This window comes from Hemitrygon akajei, chromosome 2, assembly GCF_048418815.1.
Source record: "Hemitrygon akajei chromosome 2, sHemAka1.3, whole genome shotgun sequence".
NCBI classification, from domain to species: Eukaryota; Metazoa; Chordata; class Chondrichthyes; order Myliobatiformes; family Dasyatidae; genus Hemitrygon; species Hemitrygon akajei.
In genome coordinates, this window is record NC_133125.1 from 49,577,897 (window position 1) to 49,603,148 (window position 25,252).

At 38.3% G+C, this 25,252-nt stretch overlaps 1 protein-coding gene across 1 annotated transcript in view; it reads right to left on the reverse strand.

Moving 5' to 3' along the window:
* Nucleotides 1-25,252, reverse strand: part of LOC140741711 (A disintegrin and metalloproteinase with thrombospondin motifs 19-like) — a 370,470-nt gene that overhangs the window by 332,509 nt on the left and 12,709 nt on the right. The window contains exons 3-7 of the mRNA XM_073072007.1: nucleotides 19,199-19,361; nucleotides 14,571-14,743; nucleotides 12,657-12,740; nucleotides 8,993-9,150; nucleotides 6,486-6,529 (exon numbers count right to left, since the gene is read on the reverse strand). Coding sequence (XP_072928108.1) covers nucleotides 6,486-6,529; nucleotides 8,993-9,150; nucleotides 12,657-12,740; nucleotides 14,571-14,743; nucleotides 19,199-19,361 — 622 coding nt within the window. The remainder of the gene's footprint in view (nucleotides 1-6,485; nucleotides 6,530-8,992; nucleotides 9,151-12,656; nucleotides 12,741-14,570; nucleotides 14,744-19,198; nucleotides 19,362-25,252) is intronic.

Here is a 25,252-nt window from a genome sequence, read left to right on the forward strand (position 1 = left end):
AGCAAAGGCGTTCTGCTACTGATAAATCAGTTCAAAAAAAATCCTGAGACATGCAGAGTGGTTACATGGATCAAGCCATCAGAAGAACTGATAGAAGCAAGTATCATTACGGAGTTTAAATTATTTGCTCAGGAACTTGGATAGGAAAAGAGTTGAGGAATATGATACGATTTGCCAACAATGCCTGTTGATAGATGGTGATGGCAGTGAGGAAGGACACCTGGTCGAATGGTGCCAAAAACAACAAACACTCACTCAGTGTCAGTAAAACTAAAGAGATGATTGTTGATTTCAGAGAGCAGAACGAGAGCGGATATGCGACCGTTTACATTGAGTGATTAGCAATGGAGAAAGTCAGCAGCTTTAAATTCTGAGAGTTAAGATATTGGATGACCAGTCCTGAGACCAGCAGATAACAATCTCTGGAAAGGCACAGAAACGTCGTTACTTTCTTAGAAGGTTATAAGGGTTAGCTTGTCACCAACTATTCTAACAAACTTTTACAGATGTGCTGAAAGTATCCTGACTGGTTACAACATTACTTCACACTGTGAATGACCAAGAACATAAGAAGCTGTCCAATACATTGCAGATACATCTCTTCCATGATCAGTAGTATCTACAGCAGGCCGGGCTCAAGAAGGCATCACCCATCATGAATGATCCCCACCACCAAGGCAATGCCCTCTTCTCACAGTTACAACTTTGAAATTCAACGCCACCAGTTACAATAACAGCAACTTCCCTTCAACAATACTGTTTTTGAACTAATCTGTAAAACCCGAATTACTACAGTCTAGCACCACTTTTTGATCACTTTGCACTAAAATGGACTTTTTCATTTTCTGTTCTAAATATTTTATTTTTTATTTTTTAAAAAAGTGTGTATAATATGTATGCTTGCTTTTCTTGTGAATGCTGCTTGCATGACGCTATATGCCTGTGATGTTACTAGCATGCAAGCATTTCCTTCCACAGTGCATACATGTACCTGACAATAAACTTGACTTTGACTTTGTCTTTGATGCTGACAAATGGGATTTGCATAGACAGGCATCGTAATCAGCATGGATGGGTTGATCTGAAGGGCCAGTTTCTATGATGAACAACTCCATGACCCTATCACATTATCCATTCAAATGTAAACAGGACAGCCTGAGAATGGTCCTGCAGGCGGTGTGGCACACGGCAGCAGCGGCCTTCCGGATCCGGTGCTACTTTAATTTAGTTTTTGATTTAATTTTAAGGCACAATTAGGGTTTAGTGCAATGGATAACAGAGCGACTATCTACCATTGCCAGTTACTGCTACAGTACAGAGATTGCCCAAAAACAAACCTTCCTGACAATCTGCTGGTTAGACTGCGCGATCTCGGCTTGCTGAGGGAATCAGGCCTGCTGTCCTCGGAGTCGCCTGATGCCGGTGGCCGGAGGTGGGGACGTCGTAAGCGGTGTGCGAGGAAGTGGAAGCGAGGCGAGTGGGCAGGAGTCCGTGCCAGGAAAAAAGTAAGCCTTAGCCAGCTGGCCCTCCCATCCATTCTGCTCTCCAATGGACATTAAATGGGACTACATCTTTGGCAACGAAATACTCGGCGGGAGTACAGAAACGGATGGAATCCCGGACGCTGCCATTCAGCTGTTTATTCATGTAACAGATTTTCCCCCACAAGCCATCGGACTACCAACCTACTGCCCTCTGCTGTGTCTATTGTCTTGTTTATTATTTATTATAATGCCTGCTCTGTTCTGTGTATTTTATGCAGTCCTGGGTAGGTCTGTAGTCTAGTGTAGTTTTTGTGTCAATTTACATAGTTCAGAGTAGTTTTTGTATTATTCACGTAGCACCATGGTCCTGAAAAATGTTGTCTCATTTTTACTGTGTACAGTACCAGCAGTTATGGTCAAAATGACAATAAAAAGTGACTTGACTTGACTTGAATTAGTGCCCATGAAACATAGTTTAAAAAAAGCATCTGGTTCAAGGATGTACATCAGGGAGATAAATATGCCAGCTATATGCATTTTGGTGCAAATGTGATTCCAGACATAGACAGAAATAGGCTAGAAATTCTGTCAGTTAGTAATTGGTTAATACAAGGAAATTAGCAAGGGCAATAAATTTTTATCCTGCCATGAGTGAACTAAAAAAAATGAGGACATCTCCTTCCTTGAAAACTTCCTGAGCTGACTTAATGAGTATGCTCACCATATGCACTCTATCCCTCAACTCAACGTTCCCTCTAAGGTGTGCCCATGTGCATGCGCACACACCTTTCGCTACTAGCACACAAAGGAATTTCAACTGCGCACAAAAGGTTGTCACCCTCTACCTTGTTGGCATGTTCAGTATATTTCACAATTGTACACAATCATATTTCCTTTCCAGTTTCTGATGTGGATGGCATTGACAATGTTGACTTTGTGATGATTTGTCACAGATTTTAGAACTGGATATTTATACTGTTTTTATTGAAGAAATTACTGATTCACTATGTCAAATTCCAAAGAAGCAAAGGGCGTGAAGCACAAGGGAACTACTAATTAATTTAAAGCGCAGTGGCTTAATGAAACAGTCGAAACTGCTACACTGAAAGCTCATGAGGTCAGGAAAGAGCAGCTATGAGAAATATTTATGTACAATACCGAAACTGGTGTTACCTGCGTGTATTGTCACGATGCAAAATTTGCTGAGAATTTGCAAGTGGACAGAAGTGGAGTGATATTTGGAAAGCAAACACGAGGAAATCTGCAGATGCTGGAAATTCAAACAACACACACAAAATGCTGGTGGAACACAGCAGGCCAGGCAGCATCTATAGGGAGAAGCGCTGTCAACGTTTCGGGCCGAGACCCTTCGTCAGGACATTGACAGCGCTTCTCCCTATAGATGCTGCCTGGCCTTCTGTGTTCCACCAGCATTTTGTGTGTGTTGTTTGATATTTGGAAATGACGTTTTAAAGGGTCATTTAGCAAGCAAATCAGATTTGGATGGTGTGCAAAATCTCAGGTGAAAAAAATCCTTCATTACCCATTGCAAGCCTGCTACGTATGTCTCATGCAGATAAACAAAAGCAAAACAATTAAACCCAGAGGAGATTGACAGAGTTTTGCTTGCTTTTAAAATGAATACCTCTATCTATAAAATGCAGTGCACACATGTTATTGTCACTGGGCAAAGCAATTGCATAGCACAAGATTATTGTGCACACTGGTCATTACAAATTAGAGGGAACAGTGCCTCCACTGCATCTAATACGGAAGATTTTCCCAAAGGCGACATTGGTATTAGCCATGTAATTCTCCATTTAATGGTAGAATGGTAATAGCTTTCATTTTTATTTAATAAATAGTAGATTTAGTTTGACCAGGAAAATACCTCCCTCACTGGATTAAGCAAGGCTGAGTAAAACTTTATAAACATTTTTGTTAATGATCTATATTATCACCAGCTCTTTCTCACAGTGGCCAAACAGACCATAAATTTCACTGTCTATCTATGCCTTCTGAAGGTCATAATTATGCTTGAAAAGGAGAAGCTGCTTCAAATGTCGAATCGAATCAATGCATACAAGAAGTTATTTAACTACGTCTGACAAATAGCAAAAGAATTGCAATGGAAGCATCATAGGCTAGAATTTGACGACGCTGGAAAAATGCACCTAAATATCAAAATACTGTATATTTTCATAATGTGCTATAATTATCAGTAAAAATAAAACATGGTGATACAAGCCCAATGCCTGAAGCAGGTGTTAGATCATCAATGGCTTATTGTTTATTTGAAGCAAAAAACACGGCTTGCTTCAGGCATAGCAGGAAAACATGGCCAAACTATAATCTTTCCTTAAATCTCTCCTTAAAGGAACCTTGCAAACTTTCCTTTGAATAAGGAGTTGGGTAGTGGAATATTGCAACAATATTCTCCATGCAGCATAATATGTTAATTATTGGATCTCACTCAGCTCTTATTTTACTTCCGTTCCAATCAATTTGCTCCTTTCTCATCGCTTCTCCTTATCATCTTATCTACTTTCCCCAGGATCTATCTTCATCAAATAGAGAGCTAACACCATTTTCCCACCCAGAGAACATAAGAGATTGTTAGATTTTTAAAAACTTCTTGCAGGCCATAGTAATTTTGAATAGAAATTATCATTGAATAATGAAGTAGTAACAATTATTATGGACTTTTTAAGGAACAGGATGAGTCTTGGTGCTTACTTATGTAGATTTGCTGTTGTTCTATTAATCAATGTTTACCAGAGACAGATTGAAATTATAAAGCATTTTAGAAAACCTACCCAAGTATTATTATATTAATCTTTTAAAAGGACAATCTAAGTAGCATCATACATTTCTAAGTAGCATTGTTATTGCAACCATTTACTATCCAAATACAGGTCCACAATCCCTTATCCGAAATCCTTGTAGCCAGTTGCATTTCAGAATTCAGAATTTTTCAGATTTCAGAATCCCTCCTTACTGGTTCTGGGAACTCCCCGCGGATACCAAAAAACATATATGCACTTATTTAACCTGTCTCAGTGCGGGTGGAGTTTAGGATCCAGCGGAGCTCCAGACCTACGCACATCCTCCCGTATACTTAAAACCATCTTTAGATTACTTATAATACCTAATACAACGTAAATGCTATGTAAGTGGTTGTTATACTGCATTGTTTAGGGAAAAATGACAAGAAAAATACTTCATTTCCAACAAAAACATTCAATAAAACATAAAAACATACAGCTTCAAACAAACCAAATCAAACACATGGTAAATGACTTATTGGAATAAACGTAGAGCGTCACTGTCACTATAAAACTTCAGTAACTTGTCTTTCTGTTTCCTTAAATTATATACAGTGGTAGTTCCAACACTACGATCAAGCTTTTGCAATAACTCCACTTTCTGCGTTATTGATAATGATAGATGCTTCCTTCTCTCTTTCTCATTGTTACCCATAGGGGTATCTGCAGCTCTTTTTGACATTTTCACAGTGAAATTAAACACAAAGTCAACAGTAAACACAAAATATCAGTGACCAGCAAATGCACGTGTATCCAGTATGAGCGCTGAACCACAACTGACGTCTGGCGGCCTCTGCTAGTGCTGCCACGTCAAACCTGAGTGACGTCAGCTGTTGGCGAAAAAAACTTTGGTTTTTGGAGCTTTTTGGATTTCAGAATTTTGGATAAGGGATTGTGGGCCTGTACTGATGAGTACACCAGGCTTGCAAGGATTGCAAAACATATGATCCAACATCACATTCTTACAAACATCTAGCTGGCACCAAGTCTGTGTGAGATGCTTCCTATAAATACATTTCACTCTCTCAGGGTGTAAAAAATCAGTTGCTGTTTCATTTGGCAGTAAAGATCATTATTATGAATCTATTAATTTTTATATATTTATTACACATACAGCACAGTAACACGCCATTCCAATCCAACAAGTACTGGACAAAACAACGAATTTCACGACATATGTCAGTGATAATGAAACTGAACCTGATTCTGATTCTGGGCTAAGATCAGTATCCAACAGAATTCTACATTTGTGTATATTTACAAAATACAATTAAGTTGGTCAGTAAAACTATTGAAAATCTTTTCTTTGTACTTTTGTCAGTTAAATAAAGGTTCACGTGAATTAACATATCACAGATTTTTGTTTTTATTGCATTTTGGAAAATATCCCAACTTTTCTGGAAATGGGGTTTGTACCTCATAAAGTCTCAACATTACATCCTTGCCTTTATATTCTAGATCTGTTGAAATGAATGCTGACATTACATTTGCCTTCATCACCACAGACTCAGCCTGCAAATTAAACTGAATAGAACTGGTTTTTAGCAGGAAACATGCAATGATATTAACTGTATTGAATGCATAGCACTAATTTGAATTAATTAGCACAAAAAATTCTCAATTGTCAATGATTTGCATTCACAATGAAAACTTTAAATATTTGACTGCAATACTATCACATGCTTCCAATGATGTATATGCAGAATTATTGTCCTGTTCCCAGTCAAATGATTGCATGTAAGTGTAGGATACAGCAAAAAAATCAGCATATAGCTACCTATGGAAATAAGCCAAGCAATAATGTACAAATATTTCCTCAATGCAACAGATGTGGCTAATTTGAGATTCAAAATGTATCACTATTTTAGCTACACCTGACAGAGAGCAGAAATTATTTTCCTGTGTATCAAATATTTTGTAATACTAACAACAGGAATTTTACAAAGTTCAAAGCTGAAACTGGACCACAAAGGTTTGTTTTGATCTGCAAGCACTAAACACGCAGCATACAAGTGTTAGCACAATAAACTTTACTTCTAAATTTCATTTCCATTGAAGACAACGGAGTCCAGTTTTGACAGAAAGGTGCAATGAACACAGACATTCATACTTGAAAGAAAAACTGAGTTTCTAGATGACTTTTAAAAGCTCAAGTTGTTGATATATTTACACTTACCAACAGTGTCACAAGGCTCATCTTTCTGTACACAGAAATCTTTCCTAAAATGAAAATGAAAAAAATAGTAATAATGCAAATAATCTAGAATATCTTGCAGTTGACTACATTCCCTAACTATTGATACCGTGTACAACTCAACCACCTAAAGTCTCCCGATTATTAATGTATCTCCAACACTGACTAAATAGTAACCTTCAATCTTTCCTGCTTATCGATAGATGTGAACCTGCTTCCTTCCGACATTCATCCTCAGGCCAATTTCCCTAAACGCTGGATAGATGCAGTGCTAACTCAGAGCTGATTCCCTATCCTATTTTAAGTCTGAATCAGTAGCACTGCAGAATTTCTGTGTAGTGATCACAAACTAAACACTTGATTGCTAGTACATGGCCAATGTTTACTGCAAATTGGTAGGTCTTGGGCTGCTTCTAGGCATCCATCCTGTTAAAAGTCCCCAGGGTTACTATTTTAACTTCTCTAATTCTCTCCAATTACCCTTTAATGTAACTGAATCACAAACAAAAATACTTTCTTTATTCACTTTATTAAAACATCGTATGATTCTAATATTCCTTATTTAATTATGTCTTATCACTCATGAAAATAGGCTCACTTTTATGTTTCATAGTTGCAGTCTCTTCTATTCTTGATATCGTACTATAAATCAACACTGCATATAGTTTTAATGTCTTCTCTATAACTAACCAGCCAGAAATGAACATCATAATTGTAGTGTAATACTGTATGCTTGAAACATAATTATCTTCTTACTTTTTGCCATCTTTCATTGTTCAGTGGGTAAAATTTTGACTAGGTTTCAGTTTTCAAGCTCAGACCCCAGCTGGTACAAACTGTACAGGCGTGCACAGGCATAAATAAAGACCTGAAGTCAACCCAAAACTGGGTGCCAGAACACATCCACCCAGAGCAATCCACTGCTGCTCACTGTAACCACAGAAAGAAATGAAAGCTTAGAGCATACCCCATAAATTTCAATTCCTGGCTGTACTTGTCCTTTCAAAATGTTATCAGAAAGGATTTATTCAATCTCGCTTCATCTACAGCCTCAGCCCCCTTCCATTGAGTGCATATTGTCAGCCCTCTTTTTCCTCCAAAATGCAAAGAAACAACTTCAACGTGTAAATTTTATCTTTTACCTGACCAACTTTTGTTTATCTGTTCATAACCTGCCATTTCCTTACAGACATCAGTGTTGAACAACCTAGATACCTAAAACTTCAGTATATATCAATAGCAAAAATTGTACCTTGCAAAAGTTCCTGCCTGATGACAGACGACCATGTGTGTTCCTCCTCCCTTTTCTTTCTTCCATGGCTTTCTGTCTTTTCCTATTAGATTCCCCCTTCTCCAGCCCTGTATCTCTTTCACAAATCAACTTCCCAGCTCTTTTCTTCATCCCAACCCCTGCTGGTTTTACCTATCACTTTGTGTTTCTCTCTTCCCTCCCTCCACCTTTTAAATCTACTCCTCATCCTTTTCTCTCCAGTCCTGCTGAAGGGTCTCGGCCCAAAACATCGACGGTACTCTTTTCTATAGATGCTGCCTGGCCTGCTGAGTTCCTGCAGCATTTTGTGTGGACTGCATACTCTAACTGTATATCGCAGATTCTAAGCATGTATTGTGGATTCTATCCATGTGATGTGGATTCTAATTGCATGCTCCAGATCCTAACCGCAGTCTGCAGAATTTCTTTCCTCATATATCATTTCGGTTTTTTTGTCAGTCATTTTCATTCTATGTCATTTGACTGCTCTGCTGAAGGGAGCAGCTTCTTTCTACTTACTGTATGTGGATTCTTCATTAACTTCAGGATCTCCATTGGATCCTCTGTCAAATTTCTCTATTCCAACAAGAACATCTCAACCTTTGTATCTTCTCTTTTTTACTCTTTCTAAGGCTTCACATTTTCCAAATCTACCTTGCCACTTTCAACACCCTTTGAATATTTGTACTCCCAGGTTTTACTGTTCACGTAGTCCTTTTACAACTGTGCCCTCTAGATTGTTTCCAATTTGTCTTCCTAGTGAAATGTAACACTTGGCGAGGTTCTACATTAAACTTAATGTACCATGTGAATGTGCATTATACCGAACTGTTTACATCCTCCTGGTATATTACTTCTCTTCACAGTTAAACACGTGCCAAGTTTTGTGTTGTATACCAATTTGTAAAACATGCTTTTTATACCCATGAGCAAGTTATTAACTTACATGAAGTAGTGCCAGAGTACTGACTCTGAGGAAACATTCTCCTGTCTGGAAAATAACTAACTACAACTCCACTCTTTTTCCTTGAAGCTGCTACTGATCTTTTATTCAATCTTGTTATTCAGGTTTGATCACATCAACATTATTTTCTTATCGACCCTCCTGGTTACACTTACAAAAAACCTAAAACAGTTAAATATGACTTGTCTTTAACTGATCCACACTAGCTCTAAATGACAAATTTAATCAAAGTAAAATGTTGCTCTCTATTTTTACCTCGTGATCAGAATGGCCGAATCAATGGCAGGTAGATCTTCTCTCCAACTACTGGACATATCACTATTGAAATAATTTTTCTTTCCAAATTCTTCATGTTGCCATTTGCAGAAACTTTCCAACATCTTCTCCCCATGGTACCCTATATAAAGATCTTCCTGCAAAGAAGAAGCAGCAGTCCATTTTACCTATGTACACATAATTTTCTCCACAAAATCTATGCCTCCATAGGTTTTGATCGTTAATGTGAATTAACACCAAAATCAGCTGCTATCTTTAATAGCTTGAATTCTCCATTAAACAACAGATGACATTTCTTAATTAATATTTATGGACTTATATTTCAGTCCAAATTGCCAGGATGTTTTGGTGTGCTTTAATAAAGTACAAATTTGTAACAGAATGAGAATGGCTTTGCTGCTGCAATTAGGTAAAAATACCTTGATACCACTAGGTTGAAGTGGAATATATTATTTGAACCACCCCCCACTACTGGCTTTTAAAATTATTTGTTGCTGCTGAGAAGAATTTCTAAAAAAAACATTTTACAAGATAAAAAAAGAGGTTGTAGCATTATTTGATTAAAATATTTAAATATTTATATACTTAAGAAAGAAATCAGGAGGGCTAAAAGAAGTCATGAGGTAGCTTTGGCAGTCAAGGTGAAGGATAATCCAAAGAGCTTCTACAGGTATATTAAGAGCAAAAGGGATAAAAGGGATAAAATTGGTGCTCTTGAGGATCAGAGTGGTCGGCTATGTATGGAACCAAAAGAAATGGGGGAGATCTTAAATGGGTTTTTTGCATCTCTATTTACTAAGGAAACTGGCACGGAGTCAATGGAAATAAGGCAAACAATTAGTGAGGTCATGAAACCTATACAGATTGAAGAGGAGGAGGTGCTTGTTATCTTGAGGCAAATCAGAGTAGATAAATCCCCAGGACCTGACAGGGTATTCCCTCAGACCTTGAAGGAGACTAGTGTTGAAATTGCAGGGGCCCTGGCAGATATACTTAAAATGTCGGTAACTATGGGTGAGGTGCCGGAGGATTGGAGGATAGCTCATGTTGTTCCATTGTTTAAAAAAGGCTCTAAAAGCAATCTGGAAAATTATAGGCTGGTAAGTTTGACATAGGTAGTAGGTAAATTATTGGAAGGAGTACTAAGAGATGTTATGAATGTACCACAGCTCTGAGGGGCCGAAGGGTGCGGGACCAGCCCCCTCCTTCCTGAGAATCGCAAGATTGCTATTAATTCGGGTCTTGGACCCAGGAAATGAGAGACAATGCAACAGATTTGACCCTTGTTCTTAGAGACACTTGTGTGAATTGCGACTCGATACTACGTGCCAGCTCCCAGGGACATGGACACCCTCGGGCAATGTGGGGTGGGGATTGTATCACCCTACCTTGATTGACATCTACAAATCTGCCAGTCACAATAAAAGGGGACAGCAGGAGGCAGTACCCCAGCGACGCACCAGAAGGAGACCATCGCTCATCGCTCCTGTGAGGACGGGAAGCTGTTCGGGAGCCACGTGTGATTCGGTTCCCCTAGCTTGGGGAACGAGTGGCTGATAACCCTGAAAAGGACTTCGAACTGACAACGGGGAACCCCCATTCCCTGTTCAACGAGTTGAGTCCAAAAGGCTGGCAAGTTTATTTTCTCTCTCCAACACGTGAGCCCCAGCGGTCTCCGAAAGGCTAAAAGCCTGCATGAACTTCAGAGACTTTGATATTTCCATTGGACAATAGTTTTACCCCTAGACAAATGATAGAGCTACTTCGTATTGTTGATTATTACTATACCCGTGCTTTAGATTGAGTACTGACGACGTATATTATCTGAATGTTTGTATTAACCTTACTTTTGTGCCCCTTTATAAATAAAAACGTTTAAAAATAGTACCATCAGACTTCAGCGGACCTCTCTATCTTTGCTGGTAAGTGACCCAGTTATGGGGTTCATAACAGAGATAGGATCTACAAGTATTTAGATAGAGACAGACTTATTAGGGAGAGTCAACACGGCTTTGTGCATGGTAGGTCATGTTTAACAAATCCATTAGAGTTTTTCGAGGAGGTTACAAGGAAAGTGGATGAAGGGAAGGTAGTGGATGTTGTCTGCATGGACTTCAGTAAGGCCTTTGACAAGGTTCCACATGAGAGGTTAGTTAGGAAGATTCAGTCGCTAGGTATACATGGAGAGGTAGTAAATTGCATTAGACATTGGCTCAATGGGAGAAGCCAGAGAGTGGCAGTGGAGGATTGCTTCTCTGAGTGGAGGCCTGAGACTAGTGGTGTGCCACAGGGATTAGTGCTGGGTCCATTGTTATTTGTCTGGATGATAATGTGGTAAATTTGCTGATGATACAAAATTGGAAGTGTAGTGGACAGTGCGGAAGGGTTTCAAAGCTTGCACAGGGATCTGGACCAGCTGGAAAAGTGGGCTGAGAAATGGCAGATGGAGTTTAATACAGACAAGTGTGAAGTGTTGTACTTTGGAAGGAAAAACCAAGGTAGGACCTACAAGGTAAATGGTAGGGCACTGAAGAGTGCAGTAGAACAGAGGGATCTAGGAATATAGATACAAAATTCCCTAAAAGTGGTGTCACAGGTAGATAGGGTAGTAAAGAGAGCTTTTGGTACATTGGCCTTTTTAAATCAAAGTATTGGAGTATAAGAGTTGGAATGTTATGGTGAGGTTGTATAAGGCATTGGTGTGGCCGAATTTGGAGTATTATGTGCGGTTTTGGTCACCGAATTACAGGAAGGATATTAATAAATTTGAAAGAGTGCAGAGAAGATTTACAAAGATGTTGCCGGGACTTGAGAAACTGTGTTACAGAGAAAGGTTGAATAGGTTAGGACTTTATTCCCTGGAGCGTAGAAAAATGAGAGGAGACTTGATAGAGGTATATAAAATTATGATGGGTATAGATACAGTGAATGCAAGCAGGCTTTTTCCACTGAGGCTAGGGGAGAAAAAAACCAGAGGACATGTGTTAAGGGTGAAGGGGAAAAAGTTTAAAGGGAACAATAGTGGGGGGTCTTCTTCACACAGAAAGTGGTGGGAGTGTGGAATGAGCTGCCAGATGAAGTGGTAAATGCGGGCTCACTTTTAACATTTAAGAAAAACTTGGATAGGTACATGGATGAGAGGGATATGGGCCAGGTGCAGGTCAGTGGGACTAGACAAAAAAATGGTTCGGCACAGCCAAGAAGGTTCCAAAATGCCCGTTTCTGTCCTGTAATATTCTATGGTTCTATATATTTTGGTGTGCTTGTTTAGCAGGAGTGATGAGCAGGAGTGTGTATTGTTTGATGTTAGTGCAGATCAGGAGTAAAATCAAACTTGGTTAGATAATTAGAAGAAAATATGTGCACAACTACATCATATAATCCTGAACAGTAGCAATCAGTCAAGATTTTCTTATATCTTTATTAACTAATGGACAAGTCTACATATTGGATCTGTTCAAAGATACCTATTGTATAAGCAGACATGCTGGGACAAGCAGTTAAACAGACAAATGAATGTATCAGCAGATTTAATTTATAGGGCAGCTGCTCTGCATTCACTCACATTTCAAGGCAGTATAAAATATGGTCTGACAAACTGACATTTGTATCTTTCTTTATAATTAATTAGTATTTTTCTTACCGGACTCTCATGAAGCAGAACAAGCTTTGTCACTCGAAGATTCATTTGTATGCCAAGACTTTTATGTTGGAATAGATTGAAAACCTACAAAAAAAATAGTATGCAGTTAAAGCAGACGTATAGATTTTAGAAACATTAATCACCAGGACAAGTGAAATAAACATTAGAGCTGAAATTTAACAAATATTGTGTTAATGAAAATATCCTGTTAACAATGATAGGCTGGGGATGAGAAACTTCAATATTTTTATTTAACTGCTGCACATTACCTCTATCCATTTATATTTATCCATGGAAATTTTTGGTCTATTTCCATCCTCATTATTATGATCAATTCTTTCAGAAATCCACCTCCTTTATTAATTAATGGAAGATCACAATCAAAGCTTTAACTGTTTTTTTTAAATCAGGAAGGAATGGTTTGCTGGACATTTTTTTCCTTGCAATAGAAATGTAGGCTAAGGAACAATGAGCTTAGGTTTAATTAAAAGAGTTACTCACAGTCATGAAAATGAAATGATATGGAAGGCAGTGAAAGTCATCAAACTCCAACCAATCATAGGTAATGGTCCAATCAGTTTTTTGGACAGATGGACTTAAAAGGTCTGAATTTCCATAAGAGTGAACAGATCTGGATATAATTATTGCTATTAAGTACAAATTCTTAACAGAATTATGAAAAGCACATTGGACATAATCACATACGCACATAAAGGTACAGTGTTGTTTATTCATACTTTTTTTATTCTTCTGTGGGACTTGCATCATTGGCAAGAATAGCATTTGTTGATCTTGTATAATTACGTTCAAAAAATTTCTACAAACTACAGTTGTAAAGTGTTCCATAATTTGGACCCTGCAACAATGGAGGAGGTATTGCTATTTATTTTCCTGTTAAAGTGCTCTAAAACTTGGGAGAAGGCTGCAGGACTGTTGGCCTTACTCTTTACATTTTACGAGATGCAAATGAAGAAGACTTGACAAGTTGCTGCTGTTTGTCTTGTAGCTGGTCTGCACAATGAGTGGAAGGAGGGAATGTTTAAGATGACTTATAGGGTTAGCCATTTGATTATGGATGATGATGTTGGAGTTGTACTCTTCCATGAAAAAGGAGAGGATTCCAGCGCAAATGTAAAATGGATTTTGAAATTCAGAAGCTGAACCACTCACTACATTGTATACAGCTTCTGATTTGCTCTCATTGGGACAATATCGTACGGCTGATTCATGAATTTTTTCAGAGATCTTCCATTAAAGAAAAGCTATTTTAAGTCAAGGAAGCATAATTAGGTCCTTAATTGGTTGGAGATGCTCAAGGTAGTGTTGGGCAAGTATCTATCCACCCACTTTAGAAATGTGTCTCACAAGCCTTCATAAGAGAGTCAAAAATAATTGCAAAACATTTTGATACTGTGAGCACTATTCCAGGTAGGAGACATTAGTGGGAGATGTGCACAAGTATTTTGTCCTGGTGAGGGAAAAAGTACCGGACTGGAAGCCCTACTATCTATCAAAATGCCCTAGGGCTTGGGACACAATGTATGGTTTGGAAGGATTTCCACTTCAAGGCTGGAGTATGAGAAATTAATGGGAAAACCTTTGACTCAGTTGAACTGAATTACAGAACCATAAAATTCATAAAAGTTTGCAATACACGAGGGAACCACATGGTCCCCACCAGACAAAATGAGGTTTTCACAGATCTCATTCTGCAGAACTTCATTGCATTTCAGAATCTCATTTGGGTACCTTATTAGATGTAATGAAGGTTTCAACTTCTGCCACTGTCATAAGCACTTAATCTTGCAGTAGTTTTGTTTCAGTTTAGTGTTTTTTGTTATATAAAGCAAAGTCTTCAGTTTTGTGGTTTTACATTTAGCAAAATTCTAAAAAAAAGCTGTTAATTATTCTCACCATATTCATCACAGTCAGGATAAATCTCCTTACAGCATCAGCTCCGTGATAGTTGACCATTGCTGTGTCAGCAACAACAAGAGTCTCGACATTGTAGTCGGGAGATAATTTATATGTGTATCTCCGACCTCTTCCTTTGTCCAAATGCCTTTTGTTTTTGGCTTTTCTTTTATCTTTAAAAAATATAAAACATCTTGGTGACATTTTGTGGCAATAACGAAGAGAGATAGCAATGACATTTTTTAAAATAGGGATTTAATTCTGAATTTATTTACACAAAGGTCGGCATTAGCATGACACCTTACAACAAAAGGCTGCAGCTCATTTGCCATCCCAGCAGGTCTTCCAGTGTACTTTGAAACAGTTGGCAGCTAAAATACTGCCTTCGTATGAGACCAGCTGATAACATACGGATGTTAACAGCTGCAGGAAGATAATTTGCTGCCCAGGTCACCTTGCTATCCTCCCTGAGGTTAAAAAGAAGTGATTGATTTACTCTGGAAGCTGAAAATAAAGCTGTCAGCAAAACAAATGTATCTTTGAAAAATAGTGCTACGCCATCTTTTATGTCAACTTCAAAGAGGACAAGCATGCTCACCTCAGCTTCACAACTCATGTGAAAGACAGCAGTTCTGCCGTGTAATACCCTGTCAGCATTGCCCTGGAATGCCTGCCTAAATTTTTGTCCCTGAATCTCTTAAATGAAACATCAACCCAGACGTTCTGACAGAGAAAAAGCACAATGTTGTATGATTATTTCCACCTTTAGGACATGAGCCAGTAGTTAAGAGCAGTTGCATCACATCAATCCAAAAAGCTGAGGAATACAGCTTTCTGAGTGTTTTACTTTCCCTCATTATTGCGTACCTGTAAATCTACAATACACTCTTAAAGCAGACTCAATCAGTCTCCACCAGGAGACTCAATGTTCCCTTATGAATCTGATGACTGACAGAGCATCGATATAATACTGAAATCTCCAACACACAGTCAACATTCAGAAACTTAACCACAAAATTGCAACTCCCTATGTTTAAATGTACGTCCACACATCAGCAAACAATCCTTAAATCATAGTACATCTCAAAAGAAGCCATAACCTAACCACTTATACAATAAAACTGGAAGAGTTCACGCATACAAATACAGTAATTAACATCTTCATGTGGATCTCTCAGTGAGAGATTGAAGTAGTGCCATTATGGAGTATTTGTAACACAATGTCATCAGGCTAAGAGTTTTTGACATTTATTGGCCAACTTCACTACACAATAGATAAAGTTCAGAAAAATTCTTGGCTCACAGTCACTTTCTCAAACCTAGCACTATAAGGAAAAATCATTGGAATTCCACAGGTAAATTGGTGTTTGAGATAGCAGCAAATTTAAAAAGGGAAAAGGAGGGAATCATAATTTTCACCAATTCATTGATTTCTCTACTGGCTTTAAATTTGTTTAATGTTCATTAAAAATTTTGAATCTTCGACATTGAACGCACTCCTTTGGTCTTTACCAACTTTCCCTCTTTGATGTGTGCCAAACAGATGGTTAGTTTCTAAAAAATATAGTTTGAGAATGTCTGTAGAACTTACACAAAAAATGTACAGACTTGTGATACTAGGGATTTGCACCAAATATTACTTAGCCAGAAGGAGTTTGCATACTTATTTAATGAATTTACTTTCCTATGGTTTAGTAATGTTGGATGGTGGCCATTATCCAATATATTTTGATAATAGATATTAAATGGTCAATAATTCTGCTTAATGTCATCTAAAATTATGTTATTCTGGACTGAATATATATCTCTCAAGAAACCACTTAGATGTGAATTAATCTTGTGATTAGTGTACACAACAAAGGGTTCTTGTTCTGATCTTTGCCCATCATTTACTAGTTCTGTAGCTGACCAGAACCAATAAATAAACATTGTAAATAGTCACTATCAAAGACAGCGGCTATACTTTATTAGGAGTTTGAAGAGATTTGGCATGTCAACAAATACACTCAAAAACTTCTATAGTTGTACCGCGGAGAGCATTCTGACAGGCTGCATCACTGTCTGGTATGGAGGGGCTAATGCACAGGACCGAAAGAAGCTGCAGAAGGTTGTAAATCTAGTCAGCTCCATCTCGGGCACTAGCTTACAAAGTACCCAGGACATCTTTAGGGAGCGGTGTCTCAGAAAGGCAGCATCCATTACTAAAGACCTCCAGCACCCAGGACATGCCCTTTCTCACTGTGACCATCAGGTAGGAGACACAGAAGCCTGAAGGCACACACTCAGCGATTCAGGAACAGCTTCTTCCCCTCTGTCATCTGATTCCTAAATGGACATTGAAGCTTTGGACATTACCTCACTTTTTTTAATATACAGTATTTCTGTTTTTGCACATTTTTAATAATCTATTCAATATATGTAATTGATTTACTTGTTTATTTATTATTAAGTTTTATTTTGTTTATTATTATTTTCTCTCTCTGCTAGATTATGTATTGCATTGAACTGCTGCTGCTAAGTTAACAAATTTAATGTCACGTGCTGGTGATAATGAACCTGATTCTGATTCTGATATTTTGTAATGATTAGTGCCTGCTTTGATGTTACGGTTATGTTAAACTATGAAATAGAATTGAGAATAATAGTGGCAAAGCATTTCAAAGCAGGATGAAAATAATTAGGTCAATGGCCATTTCTGCTGAAGGTGGCACATCAAAATGAGCCAATATTACAGAGTACCACCAGTCAATAATTACGTTTAAACTTGACATTCTTGTGCTGGTGAAGAGGTGTTTATTTTCTACAGTCAGTTAGTAGCAGAGATATGTTCTAATACAGATCGACAGCACTGCTAGCTTACCACATCACGGGCTTCAGTACACTGCAGTACACAAAGGCCTCAGGTATTTTCAATAAACTTCTTGGATGTTCCATTTACTTAAATATTTCAACCACTAAGTAACATTAGGAATATTATTGCAACATAATATTCTGTCTTCAGTGACCTTTGCTGAAAAACACTCTTCAAACTGCTTAACACTAATGGACTTTTCTAGATGAAACAATATACTGAGTAAAATGACTTTACTAACAAATATGACACATTTATAAACTCAAACAAATTAACTCACATACTAAACTCTCTAATCTGAGTCAAAAACACAAGAGACTCTACCAATTCTGGAAATTTTGAGTAACACACACACAAAATGCTAGAGGAACACAGCAAGGCTGCATCGATGGAGGGGAGTAAAGAGTTGAAGCTTTGGGCTGAGATCCTTCATCAGGAATAAAGGAAATTGTTGCTTGATAGGAAATTGGGATCAGATCCATTACTTGTTGCACATCTGACTCAGCTTAGCGTTCTACTGATTTTACTAATGACTCCCTGTGCAAACAATGTGGTTGATCTGATTCTACCGTTTCCTTCAATCAGCTAAGGTTAATTCTGCAAAATTTTCATGGGTACAGAGTCAGAAATTGTTTTGTGACTTTCACAGTCCACAGCATCTCTACAGAACTACAGAAGCAATGCCAGCAGTGTGTTGGGAGTCACACAACTGCAAAGAACTCAGCGTAGGTACAGGTTTAGTACATAGTGACAGCAAAATCTAGTGAAGTGCAATGGATCTGTGATGATGATATCAGTGCTGCGCAATCTAATCTAAATTCAAATCTCACCAAGGCAGCTGGGGAATTTAAATTCCACTATTCAAATAAAAAAGCACTAGCAGTGGAAGCTACTGAACTATCACTAATGTCTATTTGATTTATTAATATACATGAGAAATTCTGCAAGTACCGGAAATCCAAAGCAACACACACAAAATGCTGGAGGAACTCAGCAGGTCAGGCAGCGTCTATGGGAATGAACAAACAGTCGATGTTTTGGGCCGAGACCCTTCTTCAACACTTGGGTATTTAACTGATGTAGTATTTTCTTGCTCTTTTATTGTAGATACCATTTTTTTATTTTAAAAGGAGTAACACTTCTGAAATATTAAAAAGAAGACTATCGTTATTGATTCATTTACTAATATTGCCGAAAGTCATTTTTTGATGTACATGTATGGGACTTTCATGGGTAGCACACCTGCAATGTTTCCTCACCATGTGTGACTAGTACACTCGTTACAAAAGTATTTAAGCCTGCTATGCAATAATGATGTTTTTGCAGATAGCATGATAATATGATTATTATTAGTACTAATTTGGATTAATTCTGACAACAAGCTCCACTTATATACCCTGTGCTATTACGAGTCTGGTCCCAATAAGTCTTGAAAACTATCAGATATGACTCCTAATCACTAAAGCACAAATGAATGGATGAAAATCCATACATTATTTCTGGCAATATTAGTAAATGAATCATTAACGGGTCTGAATGACAGTTTTCTACCTAATATGTCAGAAGTGTAATTCCTTTCAAAAAATTTTTAAGAAGCCATTTACGTTAAAAGAGCAAAAAGTACTACAGCAGTTAAATACTTAAGTGTCATATTGCGAACTGTACTTTCTTGGCTATGAAGCACAAGACCATACGGAAAAATTGTGTTGACCTTTAGACATACTGCACAGAACTGAAAACATTCAAACAGAGCCTAAAGATTCTGCTGGAAGAGTACCTGCAGAAATTCCACACAAAGTTTGTGATGCCTGTTTTTCAGCTGGTTTTTCATCCATTGATCGTTTCCTTCTGTACACACGATGTGCGTATCCTGTTACAGCCATGGTATGATTCAGTGGTTCGATAAATATAAACTCTTCGTTAATCTGAATAAATCCCATCTAGAGAATTGAAAAGGAAAGAACAGTTAAAAGAAGTCTGACATTTAGATATCAGCGAAGCTACTGCATGCGCTCATTTTAGGCAAACAGCGTCACTGTAAAGTGTGTTATAGGTTTCTGCCATTTCAACGCTGAGATCTAGGCCTGGGTCCAAAGCAATCAAACAGGATAAAAGTCCTGTACTTCTCTGAGACAGCTGATAATATGAAAGGTTAAATATGTTTGCATGGACTAAATTTGCTTCTCAAAACAAAGCAAAGTTAAAATTGAAAGGTCACACTGGTAGACTTGGAGATGTTCTGGAGTTTTACTGTATCAAAACAATGAAATAGAATCCTTCCTTGCATTTTCCCCTTGTTACACCTGGCCTACACTTCTTCAATTTTGTCAAGGAGGTGACAAATGGAAAATTGTTGCAATATCCAGCTTGCTAATTCCTTACTTTAATGGATAAGCTTACAACCTCCACCTCATTTCCCAGATTCTTCACCAACTCCAAACCACTCACACAGTAAGAATGTCTACTTGGTTCCTAGAACACCCAGAAGGATTGACGTAGCAGTGTGACAATATCAGTAGAAACTGAATAAAATTTAGTCAATTATCTCTTTTGGCTAACTGAGCTACAAATTCATTGCAGTCAAGAATACCATAAAAATGTGTACATACAATATATACACACATGTACAATATATACTTGAAAAAGACACTGATTAAAGTGATCACATTTATGACCCCCATTATTAATATTTTCAGCAACTGCTAGTGGCCGAAAATTGAAAGGGTTTCGATTTGAACCATTGACAACTCCTTTCCTCCCACAAATGCTGCTGGAACTACTGAGTTCTCCCAGCAGATTGCTTGTTGCTCCAGGACTAGAGCGATTTAATAACTAGTTTGAAAATTGTAATTTAAGATCACATTTAAAATAATAAGGCATTTGCAAACAATTCAAAAAACGTGTAGCTCAGGTGGTTGATGGTTGGGTTGAGTTGTTCTCCAAGCCTGGCAATTTACTTGCAAATGCTTCGTCACCATACAAGGAGACGTCATCAGTGCGATGTTAATTTTGGTGTGCCCTCTGAATGCTTGGCCTATATACCTTTATCAATTTGTAGCTGATTGATCGTCATTTTGGAAATTCAGTTGTTATGTGGGGAGGAAGTCTCATCACTAATTGGTTGTGCGGCAAAATTTGTGTGTTGTCATCTGGAAATTTACTCATGTTAGCTCATAAACAGGATCGAGGTCTACATGCTTTTTTTTTACAGAATTGGTCACGGAAAACCACACTTCCAGAAATTTATTTGCATGTTGTGTGTTTGCTTTTCCTGTGACTTTCACAGATGCTCAGTTGAACTTGTGCCCTCTTGATCTTCATGGGTAGAGACCAGGGAGAGTTGGTCACGCCACTTTACAGCCAGCTGATGTTCATGGATCCTTGTGGAGAGCTTTCTCCCAGTTTGGCCAACGTAATATTTGCTGCAATTCCTGCATTAGATTTTGTAGACCGTACTGGCCTTGGTTTGTTCTTATGGTCTGCAAAGTACTCTCCTCAACATTGCTGCTGGCTTATTTGTGACTGAAATTCTATGTTCTTGGCAAAATTTCAGACCACATTGCACGAAGTTTGCCATACGACCAATCAGCAATGAGATTTCCAACCAACACACATCACAACTGAGTTTCCAAAATGACAACCAATCAGCTGATTAGATATGTAAAGGCCAAGCATTCAGAAGATATACCACAGTTAACAGCCCACTGATAACTTCTCCTCAAATGGCAACAAAAAACTTGCAAGTGAATTGCCAAAATTGGAGAACAACTCAACCCAACTGGTAACTTTCTAACTCCACACTATCTTTCTCTAGCTATAAATATTTGACTTTACCTAACATTCAACACTGGAATCGCTAATGAGTTGCTGGAGTTCTGCTATTTAAGTGGTCATTCCTAGTGTCCTCCCCTTTTCGTTAGATCTTCCCATTGCCCACTTCTAAACTTAAAGGAAGAAATTTGTCTATGGCCACTAGCACTAAATGCCAACAGGAATATTGACTACTAGTTGTAGCTTCCTCTCACCTATTCAGCCTGTTGGCATTAATGGATTTTGCATCAATACAGCAGGTGCAACCAGTGGACAAAACCCACCCCAGTCTAATGCAAGCAACAAAAGAGAAATTTTGAACTCTCTCTTATCTCTGCTAGCTTAACCGTAACTGGTGAAAATTATCTCTTAAATCTAAGCAACAAAGCAAAATTAGCTCAAATCTGAGCTCTTTTCCTCCCTTTTAAGCTGTATGATCCACTAACAAAACTGCCTAGAAGGAATTATTCTTTACTTCTACAGGCTATACTAGAAACAACAAAACTTAGTGAGAGCAATATTGATTATAGCTAAAGGTTACAGTACATCTGAACGTGTTCCTCACATAGAGCTGCAGAATTCCATCACACTATTTGGAAAAAGCACGACAGTCCTTGGAAGAACATGATTTTAATAACAGATACCAAAGCTAGCCACTGGGTGGTGCCTTCTATAGGCCAAAGTGTATCAAAGCTTCCTTCCCTGCACTAAATTGGGAAATTTAAAATAAATGGATTGTTCCTTTTTGTATGAAAAAGCAAATGAAATTGAATTTAGAACAATTTTGATTTCACCTCTAAAAGTATATACAGCAATAATGCAACCAACAAATCCCATTGCAATGACCTAATCTACTAGGAAGAGTCTCCTTTCAGAGGAAGGTTCTGGACTGTGTCTATAACTAAACGTCTTCAGTTTTTTACCCCCTAAAATTTTCCCATGTCATCTGTGGCATAACAATATTCATCATCCCCCGAAAGGAGCAACCAAGCAGATTAGAAAGAAAAAAATAACTATCTTACACCATTAGGCCAAAATATAATGCAGCAGGGTGGAGTGGGCTGGGGATAATGACCTCATTACATGGTTGGTAACTTTAAAATCCCATTGACCTTGATGATACAGGGATCTTGACTTTAAAAAAGAGTATACCACCCTGGTACCCAGATACCTGCATTTGACAAATGTTTCCTACTAGAATATAAATCGGAGACCCATAACTCAAAAAAAGATGTCCAATGTCACTATTCATGATTATGACCCTCAATTCAGTGAGAGCCTGTAGAGAGAGGGAGGCCCAGGGCTTGTACTCACTGGAATTTAGAAGAATGAGTGGGTGGATCTCATTGAAACCTATCAAATGTTGAAAAGCCTAGTTAGAGTGGATGTGGAGAGGATGTTTCCTGTGGTGGGGGAGTCTAGGGCCAGAGGGCACACCCTCAGAACAGAGAGACATCCATTTAGAACAGAGATGAGGAGGAATTTCTTTAGCCAGAGGGTGGTGAATCTGTGGAATTTATTGCTACAGACGGCTGTGTCCAATTTAATTAGATCAATATCAGTCTATTGCCTTGCCTGCAACCATTTGGTTTTTGTAACATTTACTATTTCATAAATAAAGGCTAAATATACAATATATCAAAGAGGATTCTTTTCAAGGCCCATTTATGTTGTTATGTTATCTCACCATCAATGTTAAACAAAGTAATACTTTGTGGACTAACACACATTCAGAGCTTGTTCCTCTCTGGCCAGGAAATTATACAGACCTGGTGATTATAGTTCAAATCTGAAAGTTACAGAACATTAACTAAGTCCCAGTCTTATACTCACATCTTTAGTAAAGACACAACCATAATTTTAAACAAGAGAAAGTCTGCAGATGTTGGAAATCCAAAGCAACACACATAAAATGCTGCAGAAACTCAGCATCTATGGAAATGAATAAGATAGTCAATGTTTTGAGCCAACATACTTCCATCAAGATTGAGAAGGAAGGGGGCAGAGGCCAGAATAAAAAGGTGGGGGGGGGAAGGAAAGGAGGCGAGATAGAAGGTATTATGTGAAGCCAAGTGGGTGGGAAAGGTCAAGGGCTGGAGAAGAAGGAATCTATTAGGAGAGGAGAGTGCATCAGAGGAGGAAAGGAAAGAGGAGGGGACTCGGCGGAAGTGACTGGCAGATGAGAGGTGAAAGGTCAGAGTGGGGACTAGAGGAAGAGGGAGGGGTGGGTTTTTTTTTAGATGAAAGTAGAAATTGATATTCATGCCACTAGATTGGAACCAAGTTGAGGTACAAGGTGTTGCTCCTCCACCCTGAGGGTGGTCTCATCTAGGCCCAAGAGGAGGCCATGGACTGACATGTCGGAATGGGAATTGGAAATAAAATGTTTGGCCATGGGATAGTGAAGTGTTGCCTCACCTGGAAGGACTGTTTGTGGCCCTGAATCGAGGTGAGGAAAGAGGTACATGGGCAATTGTAGTACTTAGGCTGCTTGCAAGGTTAAGTGCCGAGAGATTGGTGGGGAAGGATGAATGGACAAGGGAATCACGGAGAAGGCGATCTCTGCAGAAAGCAGGGATGGGGGGAGGTAAAGATATGTTTAGTGGTAGGATCAATCATAATTACAAAGCATTTATCCAGATGAGACCAAAGCTCCGTAACTCACACTCTTCAGACAAGTCTCTAAAATTGGAATGTTTAAATTCATTGAGAATTTTTGAAGATAATAGTATTGCAAAAGTAAAATACCATAACTCTAGATTATTTCTGTTGCAATTAGGCTGATGGTTTGAGCCTAATTTTCTCAATACAGTGTTTCAGAATATATGGTATTAGAAATGTAAAACAAAATATTGTGATTACTTTTGATGATGGATTAAAGGAAATGGCTCAACCTTGTACTTCTCCAAAGTGAATTTGACATGCTAAATTGCAACAGGTGTAGAACTAACTGGTGGTCAGACTTTCAAAGTGTAACATGAAACGTAGTAATGTATGTCAGACTTGAATGGCAAAAAAAACAAATACTTACACTTTAAAAAAAAACAGAAGATGGAGCAACTGAAGTGAACCACATGTCATTTCCTTAAGATACCAAGCTAATTTGGTACTTTTCATAAACTTATGAAGATAAACGTCTAGTCCAGTGATTTTCAATATGGGCCATATGGGATCTTAGGGGGTCATGCAGGATTTCATAGGAGCCACAAGTTAAAGAAGAAGAAACTAGGAGTCACAGTTACAAGGAAAAAGATGTAATCTCATATCATGCAAAGAGATTATTACACTTTCCTTGGAAAACTCAAACTTTCCAGCAGCAATATTGGACGTTGCAAGTTCACGAAATTTCCCTCACTGGCCACCCTTACAAGACGATGGTCTCTTGAAACAACTGCACACTGATATGGAATTTCAGTTCAGAGAACTGCTGGAGATGCATGTCCCAGATTGGGTGATGATCTATTTGGGGTGAATGCAAGGGTGTTGACACCACATCGCAAGAATGTCTTATTGAGCTGTAGAGTGATAGAACTGCTCAAGCAAAATTCAAATGTGGCAAGCAAAATTTCTGGATAACTAGTTGTTATGTTTTGTAACTTCAAAACATTAAACTAATTTAAAGGATGACATGAGAGTCCAAAACGTTTCATGTTTCTAATGATTCCTTTCATCCAGCTGGGCTCTGGTCTCTGCTTTTACTTTTACAAACAGCTTTTTGTCTCCCATTTGAAGTTTATACAATAACCTTAATACTCACAGAGTAGATACTGTTTCTTTATACTCAGAAAAGCTGAATGCTTGCAACTTTCCTGAAGCTTGTTAAACTCTCTTCCAGCTTAACACCAAGCCACAGTTCGCAAGTAACTGCCCGATTAACATATCAGAAGCTTTCTCAGATATGTTGGCTGCAAAAACTGGTGTAGTCAGACCAGTGTTTTCGTCACTTTCACAATTCCTCTCAGTAGCATGATCCTTCCTTGGTCGAATATGCTTTCTAACCAGAGGCACAGAGGTTGGCACC